The sequence below is a fragment of the Rhincodon typus genome, chromosome 39 (assembly GCF_021869965.1).
Source record: "Rhincodon typus isolate 14 chromosome 39, sRhiTyp1.1, whole genome shotgun sequence".
In the NCBI taxonomy this organism is placed as follows: Eukaryota; Metazoa; Chordata; class Chondrichthyes; order Orectolobiformes; family Rhincodontidae; genus Rhincodon; species Rhincodon typus.
This window is the reverse complement of record NC_063370.1, coordinates 3,502,383-3,512,627: the sequence shown is the minus strand read 5'-3', so window position 1 is coordinate 3,512,627 and position 10,245 is coordinate 3,502,383. Positions and strand designations below refer to the sequence as shown.

General features: G+C 41.8%; 1 protein-coding gene across 4 annotated transcripts in view; it reads left to right on the top strand.

Moving 5' to 3' along the window:
• Nucleotides 1-10,245, top strand: part of LOC109920412 (calpain-3-like) — a 30,891-nt gene that overhangs the window by 16,043 nt on the left and 4,603 nt on the right. For 2 of the 4 annotated variants that reach the window (XM_048618363.1, XM_048618361.1), the window contains 5 exons: nt 353-417; nt 1,875-1,943; nt 3,310-3,388; nt 4,163-4,279; nt 4,963-7,341. In XM_048618363.1, coding sequence (XP_048474320.1) covers nt 353-417; nt 1,875-1,943; nt 3,310-3,388; nt 4,163-4,279; nt 4,963-5,099 — 467 coding nt within the window. In that variant the 3' untranslated portion in view covers nt 5,100-7,341. Of the gene's footprint in view, nt 1-352; nt 418-1,874; nt 1,944-3,309; nt 3,389-4,162; nt 4,280-4,962; nt 7,342-10,245 lie in introns of those variants that run through there. The other 2 variants (XM_020520446.2, XR_007265797.1) reach the window with 2 other exon arrangements.

The window sequence follows — 10,245 nt, the reverse complement described above, 5'->3', positions numbered from 1 at the left end:
ATAAAGAGTTGATAGTTTCTCACTACCTAGTTTATTTCCTCTGGTGGGATGGGGTTCAGAACAGGGGACACAAACTTAAAATTCAGGTTGATGTAAGAAAGCATATCTTCACACAGACTATTGTAGAAATCTGGATATCCCTTTACCAATTTAGGAATTTCCTCCCTTTATCCCTTAACCTCTCTCTCCTCATTTAAGTCCTTAAAACCAATGCCTGTCACTTTCCTAAATGTCTCCTTAAGTAGCTCAGTGTCAAACTTTGTTTTACAACTCTCCTGTGAAGCAACTTGGAATGTTTTATAATGTTAAAGACGCTATATGAATACAAGTTGTTGATGATTTCTCATTCTAGGTCTTAATGAAAAATGGGATGAGTTTGGTCTGGATGCCTGCAAGAGCCTCATTTCCCTGACAGATGTATCCTGCTGTAGAGTGTAGGGCCGCGTGAACATATAAATCACGAGCAGGAGTGGGCCAATCAGTCCCTCAAGCCTGCTCTACCATTTGATACGATCATTGCTGATCTGATTGCTCCACGTTCCGGCCTATCCTCGATAACCTTTCACCCCCTCACTGTCGTTTGCTTATCAAAAATCAATCCATTTCTGCCTTAGGAAATATTCAGAGTCTACTTCCACTGTTTGGAGACAAAGAGTTCCAAAGACTTATGACCCTCTGTGAGAAAAAAAGATCTCCTCATCTCTGTCTTACACAGATTTGTTATTTTGAAACAGTGGCCTCAGTTGTGGGTAGTTAATTCATTTGTCTGCACTGCTTTTTTTATTTCCTCCTCTTCAGCCTCAGATTTCGTTCCTCAGGAGTAACTTAAGAGGCCATTCATCCATATGCATGTTAATACTAATGGTGGCATGGTCACTTTAACTAGGTTGGGTGCTTGCTGCGATTCTACAGCTGACGTTGAGCATGACTGTCCACACGGACATTTTCCAGCAAGGGGCGCTAAACAAAAGCCAGCAGCAGGGAGGAAATGCTAGTTGATTTAATTCTTTTTCACATCTCTAGCCAATTCTAATGCCTGAACAAACATGTAAAACCTATTTTAAAACATATTTCTTTTTGGGTCCAAGACTTTCAACAGTACAAAGAAAGACAAGAGCACAGAGCAGGTGTGCATAAGAAGCAAGTTCAGACTTTGTAAATGAGAGAGAGAGAGAAAAAAAAACATGTCCCTACAGAGCTAACTCTGAGTATGGTGACAAGGCTGATATAATTGTGTAATTATCCAGATGGATTATTACAGCTTGAGATGTCAGGAGACGTTTATGGCTACATGACCTGCAGCTTTCAAGTGATAGAATGCTTCTCACCTCCACACTTGCTCACGTGATGAGGTTGGAATTTGAACTGAGCTGTTTGGACTTGTAATTGGAGACAGACATTTACTGAGACAAACATGGTTACCCACTTGATTTGGCATCCTGTTCCTGTACTGCAACATCCTGTGTGTATTTTAGTGAGCTGCTTTTATTTTTATTACATATATGATCCGGAATAAATTTTCTGGCATTCAAAACTTTTTAAAAGAATTTTCTAACCTCCAGCTTAGGACAGAAAAGAACTTTCTGAGGCTGGGTGCCTGAATTTCCTCAGATGCCTGTGATTCTGCTGCCATTGGTAAATTCCATGCAGTTCATGGGAAATCTATCGTGAAGAAAGATGGTCTGAATAGTGTGCCCCTCAACACGTAGGAGACAGGGAGAAAGCAAGTAGCACTTTAAGAAAACAAAATCAACAAATTTTATTCTATATTGATTGAGCACAAGCATTTTATTATCACTTACTGTCGTCAAATCTTTTGATTCTTAAATTAATATTATTTATGTAATAATTCCTTAACTTGGGATAAACTCAAGAGACGTGGTTTTGGAAAAATGGGATTCACAGAATTCAGTAATCTCTGGAGTAAAATCTGCCAATGGACAGTGAGTATTGGGAAAGGAAATTTTACCTTGTGCTGTGGCAGAGCAGAGTTTAATATGTTTGCACACAAGAACACCAGTGATTGAGTGAGACCAGGTGAGAGTACTGGAACCGGTCCCGAGCAACACACCATTAGACAATATGACGTAGGAACAGAAATTAGGACATTCAGCCCATCGAATCTGCTCTGCCATTCAATCATGGCTGATAAGTTTTTCAACTCCATTCTCCCACTTTCTCCCTGTAACCTTTGATCCCCTTAACAATCAGGAACCTGTCTATTTCTGTCTTAATGACCTGGCCTCCACAGCCCTCTGGGGCAATAAATTCCATAGATTCGCCACTATCTGGCTAAAGAAGTTTCTCCTTATCTCTATTCTAAAGGGTCTTCCCTTTACTCTAAGGCTGTATCCTCAGGTCCTAGTCTCTCCTACCAATGGAAACATCTTCCCAACATTCGCCCTGTCCAGTCCATCCAGTATTCTGTAAGTTCCAATTAGATTTCTTTAAACTCAATCGAGTGTAGATCCAGAATCCTGAAACATTAAGCCTTTCATTCCTGAGATAATTCTCATTAACCTTCTCTGGACCTGCTCCAGGGCCACTACATTCTTCCTAAGGTATGGAGCCCAAAATTGCACACAGAACTCTAAATGTGGTCTGACCAGAGCTTTACAAAGCCTCAGAAGTACATCCCTACTTTTATATTCTAGTCCTCTCGAGATAAATGCCAACATTGTATTTGCACTCTAGCTGTGTTCTACAGGGGAGGAGACTACTTGGAGCAGTGAAGGATACATGCAATTTAAGAGGTGTTTAAAATTATTAAGATGCATTATAAAAACTTTGAATAGTCTCTTCTATTTACTATACAGAAGCAGGTAATCAGAAGATACAATTTAGAAGGTGCTAAGCTGCCTGATGTCTAAATTATGATTTTAAATTCTCAATCTTACTGAGCTCTGCCTTTTTGCAACATGACAAGCTGAGGGAATTGTGCCATGGTAAATCAGAATTGCTTAGCTTGAGCCCAGACATGCCTGTGTTTGCCTTGCACATATATAGATACCAGGTGCTGTAATAAAATTTCATTCAATTCTTCAGTAGGACGTGACCTACACTTCATCTTTCCATTACGAGAGCCAACATAAATATTACAGCATCATACTGACAGATCATCAGTACATCAGCCACCACCTTATGTAAAGTTGTGTTTTGACATCTTTTGGGAAATGCAGGAAAGTGCAATAATTAATGCAAGCAAATTCTGAAAGAAACGCCACTAACCAATTTTATCATTCAAACAAATTGTGATATAAAGTTGACCTCTTTTGCAGCAATTAATCTTTTTCACTTTATTTTCTTCAGCGAGTTTTCAATCAGTTCGATAAGGATGGATCAGGGACCATGAACAGTCAGGAAATGTTCAGCGCCTTGCAAGCAGCAGGTGGGGTTATAGAGCAAACTTCAGCCCTGCAAAGTAACAGTGACAAGGAGCAGGCGTGACACTCGTGCTAGGGAACAGCACTCCAGCTCAATTGTTAACTTATTCCTCAACACTGACCGTTTATTTCCCAATGAATTCTTTACCATACTTGGGTTACCAAACAGGGAATGGATTAACCAGCACCTTGGTGTGATAGGCTCATTCTAGGAATGAGGGGGATAAGTGTTTGTTCTTGATCAAAAACCCTCCAACCCCCACACGAAGGGAGTTCTTAGCTGTCTGTGTCTACAAGACAATCCCCAGCGAGAGATGAATACCAAAAGAATTTGGGGACATATAGCAATCCACTGAGTTGAGTTCTTGTTTATTTATCAAGCTTTTAAACCTCTGGGTAATACAGTACAATCTGACCTACTTTAATAATGCTTAGGCCAATGCCTTGTCTCCTGGATTAATTATTTCTCCTTTTTTGGATAAAGCCTGCTAAGCCACTAACATGTTCCTTGTGACAAACCCCATCTGTTGAATGGCAGTTTTGACTGACTGCAGTGAGAGTAGTCCTTGCTAAACAGGTTCAGGCCAAGGCAGGACCCCTCTGCCGCCAGCCTCCACCGCAGGGTCTCTGTATGAAACGCCGACTCTTGTCGAGAAACATTTCTGAGGAGAATTGCCTCCACAGCCTAAGGGGTGGACTGATAAAACTCTGCAAATGGGGAGGATGTTAATGGATTTGGGGTTTTGCATTTGTAAAATGAATGAATAACTTTTCCCTAGGATTCCAGGTGGATGAGTTCTTGATGCAGCTGATTGGGCTGAGGTACACAGACCCCGATCTGACCTTCAGTTATGTGACATTCATTTGCTGTCTGACAAAGCTGGACACAATGATCCGTGAGTAACTTGTACTTTTTCTTACCCTGAAGTATGTGAGCCAGCTACAAAGCCCAGACCCTGGTTGGGGGAGTTTAACTAGGGAAAGACAGCTACAGTTGGGTGTCATTGTCATTCGCTGAGATCGAGAGAGACTTGATTCCACAAACCTTGTGACTTGTAAGCCTGACTTATATCTGCCTGGAACTCAGTTTAAAGAGATTACTTTAAGGATTGGTGTTGAAAATACTTTGACTTATGTGCTCATTGTGGAAGTGAAATGTCTTAAAATACTTTGGATAACGAATTTTACAATGCACTGATTCCTCACTTATGCATCACCTGAGGCTGAGACTTCAGTGCAGTATTGACGGAGTGCTGCAGTGTCACAGCAGCAATCATTCACCCCTGATTGGCCTTTTGGGTGAATGTAAAAGATCCTCTGGCCACTCCACTATTTTGCAGAAGAGAAGGGAAGTTCTGTCTCATCATATCCAATATTTATTGCTCAACTAATATCACCAGTTGATCTGGTCATTATCACATGGCTGTTTGTGGGAAATTGCTGTGTGCAATCTTCCGGTGAGAAGTAGGACTCCTAAGCCTGGGGCTCGTCTGCTCCATTCACTTTGCTTTTCTTTTTGTTTCTTTTTCTTTCTTTCCTTGTGTTTTTTCTCTTTTGTTTGACTTATCCCTTGATGAAGAGCTTGGGAGCTGGCAGCAATGGCATTGGCAGTGGCAAGCAAGCCCAGCGCGGACTCGTGGCGGTCGGCATGTAGGCCCAGCGCGGACTCGTGGCGGTCGGCATGTAGGCCCAGCGCGGACTCGTGGCGGTCGGTAAGCAGGCCCAGCGTCAGAGAGAGTTTGGGTACATCAATGAAAAGGTCCTAGTGCCAACTCATGGCTGCTGTGGTGGAAGCAAGTTTGGGTTCCCGGCAGCCTCTGTGTCCGGTGCAGATTCATGGAGATGGAGGCGAGTTTGAGATTAGTACGAGACCCTGCGGCATTGGTAGCGGCTACATCGGCCACATGGGCCCGAAGCAGTCTCATGGTGTCGGCAGAGTCGGGTTTGGGCCAGTGTGGTACCTGGCGTCGGTGGCATCTGCATTGGCGAAGTGCAGCAAGGACTCCTAGTGGCGAGGGCATCGATGCAGGCGAGATGGCACCAGAGAGGGGTGACTTCCATTCCAGCAGCAGCTGCTCAGTGAACTGACTTGTGCCAGGCTGTCGGGCCATGGCAAAGCACTGAACAAGAAGGACCGTAAAGTTGAACAACTTTTCTTTACTCTTCTGCATTTATATTCTATATTTTGGTTTATTTTTCTGTGTTTTAAGATGGCACTGGAAAGTGGTGACACTATACAACACTTTTCACTATATTTTGTAACAAAATACACATGACAATAAATAAATCAAATTAACTTGCCAGGTTTCCCCATACCAATAGTGACTGCACTTCAGAAAGTACCTCATTGGATGTCCTGAGGTCATGTAAAGCTCTGTAAGAGTCTCTCTTCCTTAACTGTCATCTCTTTGCAATGCATTGCAAGCTCCTTAATATCTCCCGAAAGCCCTGGAACCATCAAGTAGGTCTTTGACTTAACATCTAACCCAAAGAATGTGACCCCTCTCCTAGCTTTACATGCAATCTCTGAGTTACAAAGGCTGCCATTAGACACTAAGAAAATGTCAGAAAACCAAATGCTTTAGAAAAGAGATAAGAAAGAAAAACTGCAAGTGGCGGAAATGCAAAGTCAAATCAGAAAATGCTGGGAATAGTCAGCAACTGAATCAGCATTGAAAGGAGATAAGGTGAATTAGTGTCTTGGGTGGAACCACTGATCTATAATCTCGCTCAAACAGTCTACCTATCAGATGGTGACTGACTTGCTTTGCATTTCCGGCAATTTTCTGGTTTATATCCTGGATGTTTTGAAACCATTCTGTGTGAGAGTGGCTTGGTGGAATGTACTGGATCAAAACTATGTCTTCTAGTCAGATATTTGCTAAGGATTCTTAGACTAGACACCACATCATTCTGTGGCCTGGGTGTTTACAATTATAAACGTGATATAAAAGGAAATTTCTTTTCAGTTGAGGTGATATGAATATTGTGCATAAATCTGTTAATATTGTAAGACACCAAGTGAACTCTAGGGAACGATGTTGTTTGATGTAAAGAAATACTGAATTTGTATAGCACCTTTCACAACCACTGGACATCCCAGAGATGTTAAAGCCAATTAATTATTTTTTGAAGTGTTATACTGTTGCAGTGTAGGAGGTCTGGCAATTAACTTGCACTTAACAAATCTCCACTAGCAGCAATGTGATGATGCACCAGATAATGTTTTTTCTGATGTTGATTTATGGGATAAATAATGGCCGGGATACCAGGGAACACTTCCCTGCAGTTCTCCACGGTGCCTCATGATCCTTTACATCCATTCGAGCAGGCAGATGGGGTCTCAATTCAACAACTCATCTGAAAGATAGCACTCTCTGACAGCACAATATTCCCTCAGTACTGCAGAGCTTCATTGAAATGTCAGCTTAGATTTTTGTACTCCAGCTGGATTCGGCATATAAATGGAGTGGCAATAAGCGGGCCAGAGTTGAAGAATCCTGCAATGAGTAATTCACCTCCTGATTCTCCAAAGTCTGTCGATCATCTACAAGGAGTGCGATGGATTACTCCCCACTTGCTTGGATGAGCACAGCTCCAACAACACTCAAAGTTTGACACCATCTAGGACAAAGCAGCCCCTGATCCACAATCATCCACTCCTCTGCCATTGATACTTAGCAGCAGCAGTGTGTACCATCTGAAGATGCGCTGCAGAAATTCACCAAAGCTGCTGAGACAGCACCTTACGAACTGAGAGAGTTTTTCTGAAGAAGGGTCCAGACCGGAAACGTCAGCTTTCCTGCTCCTCTGATGCTGCTTGGCCTGCTGTGTTCATCCAGCTCTACACCTGGTTATCTCACCTTACAAACTGACAAGCATTTCCATCTCGAAGGATAAGAGCAGCAGATACACAGGAACACCACCACTTCCGAGTTCCCCTTCAAGCCCCTCACCAGCCTGACTTGCAAATATATCGCCTATCTGTCACTATTGCTGGGTCAAAATCCTGGAACTCACGCCCTAACACCATTGTGGGTCTACTTACATGCAGCACATGGACTGCAGCAGTTTAGGAAGGCAGCTCACCACCACCTTGTCAAGGGGCAACTAGGGACAGGGAATAAATGCTGGCCCAGCCAATGACATCCACATTCAATGAGAGAATTAAAAATAGCCTTGGAGTGTGACTTGAACCAGGAGCTTTTTGATTCAGAAATGTGTGCTACCTACTGAGCCAAGGCTGACACAGGGCTCTGATAAAGAACAATGATAGATTGTAATGACTGTTCAGTTTCCACAGCTCTCTGCACCTTCTCTGAATTTTGATGTAGACTTCAAGATTAAGCTGTATTTATGGGGTAGGCAGATCACTGTTATCGGGTCTCAGTCAACATCAGATGAGGGGCAGAGAATATTGTTTCAATACTCCTAAATTGTTAATGCCATTTCTTAAGGCCCATTTTTCTTCTAAAATCAAGGGTTGCTTGGCATAGCTATGGTAGGCCAATGAGCCTGTTTCTGTGCTGTATGGCTCCATGACTCTCAGGGCTTGTGATGGGATTATAGTTGAGTTGAGGCTATTCAGAAAGGCCAGGAGTAAAGTTGGGTCACAGCTCTCAATTAAAGAACGAATTTTTTTTTTAGAAAACAGTTCAGCAATTTAATGGTTATTTTTGTGGTGTAGCCAGAGAATACAAAATGTATTGAATAAAAACAAAATACTCTGGATGCTGCAAATTTGAAATAAAAACAAAGTGCTGGAGAAACACAGCAAGTCTAGCGGCATCAGTGGAGATAGAGAGAGAGACAATATGACTCTTCTAAACTGACTTATTCATTTTTGCAATTTTGGTCCAATGAAATTTGAACGTGACTTCTAAGTTGTTAAACCAGCTTCATAGCCACTGGACTGTTGTGCTGTGTGTTTGGCTCAGTTCCATAGGTAGGCATGTGCTGAGAAGCAGTCAGTGGGGAGCCAATGCTCCACCCTTCCATCACGCATACCAATGTGCAAGATTATCTCATAGAAGAAATCTGTAAAAGCAGTGTTACAACTTGTTTATGGTCCTGTCTTTTTAAAGGTGTGTTCGCACCAAAGGTTTAAATTCCATTTTAAGGGGTGTGACCTGGGCAGGGTCCTGAGTTTCTGACATAACAGCAGGATCACTGCATTTAAAGATTTATATATGTTCTGCTTCCGGCCCTGAATCTCTATTGCATTGAAAACTTGTGAATATTTCTGTATAGGCTGGAAAAAAATGTGTACATTTCTACAGCATCTTTCAAGATTTCCATGATCTTTTATAGCCAGTGAAGTACTTTTTGAAGTATATTTACTATTGTAGGAGATATAGTAACCAATTTGTGGACAGCAAATTTCCATAAACAAGCTTGAGATAAATGACCAGGTAATCTGTTTCAGTCATAGTCCTTTATGGCACTAAACATGGAGGCTACTCAACCCATTCAGTTCAAACAAGTTCCCTGTGGAACAATCCAGTTAGTCCTATTCCCTCACCTGGTCCCTGTAACCCAGCAAGCTTATTTTCTTCAAAAGTCCCTTCAAATCCCTTTTGAAATCATTGATTTTTTTGGCTTCCAACTCTCCATGGGCAGAGTGTTCCAGATCATTCCACTCCCTGCATAAAAAGATTTTCCTCATATTTCCCCTGTATCTCTTGCCTGAAATCTTAAATCTGGTCCCTTAGTAATTCTAGAGTCAGATAATGGGAAGAGCTTTAATCCTGTTGCATTCTTGTACACTCCAACCAAATCTACACCCCAATCTCCTTTTCTCCACGGAGAACAATCCCAGTCTTTCCTTGTACCTGAAACCTTGCCATTCTGCTATTTTCCTCTGCATCCTCTTGATGATATTCGTATCTTTCTTAAAATGTGGAGGTGGCTAGGGGGTATATATTGACCAGGACAGTGGGGAAAGCTCCTGTGCTGTTTTGAAACATGCTGAGTGATCTTTTACATCCATCTGAGGAGGGAGGAAGGGGCCTCAATTCAGATGGAAACCAATACCGCAAAAAATTATGCAGTGTGCTATCAGTTCTGGTCTGTGAATGTCGATCAATTTTTTTTGTTCTCTGTTCTCTGCTGTGAAGACATGTTATTTAATATTAATCTGACATTACATCACTCTTAAATAATTAAGGCCTTTTGAACCTAAATGAACAACAATTCCATACAAATGATCATCAATCAGATAAAAGGTAACAGGCACACAACTCGAGATGCCTAAGACTGGCCAGATTAGATGCTGCACATATTTCTCCACCCTGACAATATTGGTTGTGTTGCATGGAAAGAATGTTTATTTTAAATGACAGTGTAGGTTCAAGGCCTTCAGTGAAGGATACCACCAAGGTTAGGAATGAAGAGGAGGTAAATTAAATGACGTTGATTACATTGTTGCCATTTGAGTTTTAAAAGCACAAATGGTTGCATGATCTTAGGAAGGAATTAGTTAGGGAGTAGGTGACAAAGGCAACAATATTTGTAAAGTGCTGTTAACACAGTAAAAAGCTGCAAAGCACTTCACAGAAGCATTATGAAACAAAATATGACACTGAGCCGTATAAGGAGTTATTAGGTCAGATGACCAAAAGCTCAGTCCTAGAGGTAGGTTTTGTTGGGGAAATTGAGGTAGAGAGGAAGAGAGGTGTAGGGAGGGAATTCCAGAGCTTGGGCCTCAGATATCTGAAGGCACACGTAAAAGAAACATGAAGAGCATAACTAGAGACAATCAATATGAAATAGTCGCCAAGGAGTCCAATAAGGAACTTTAGAAGTAATGTTTTTACCCAGAGAGTGGTGAGAATGCGGAACTGATGACCACAAGAATGTGTTT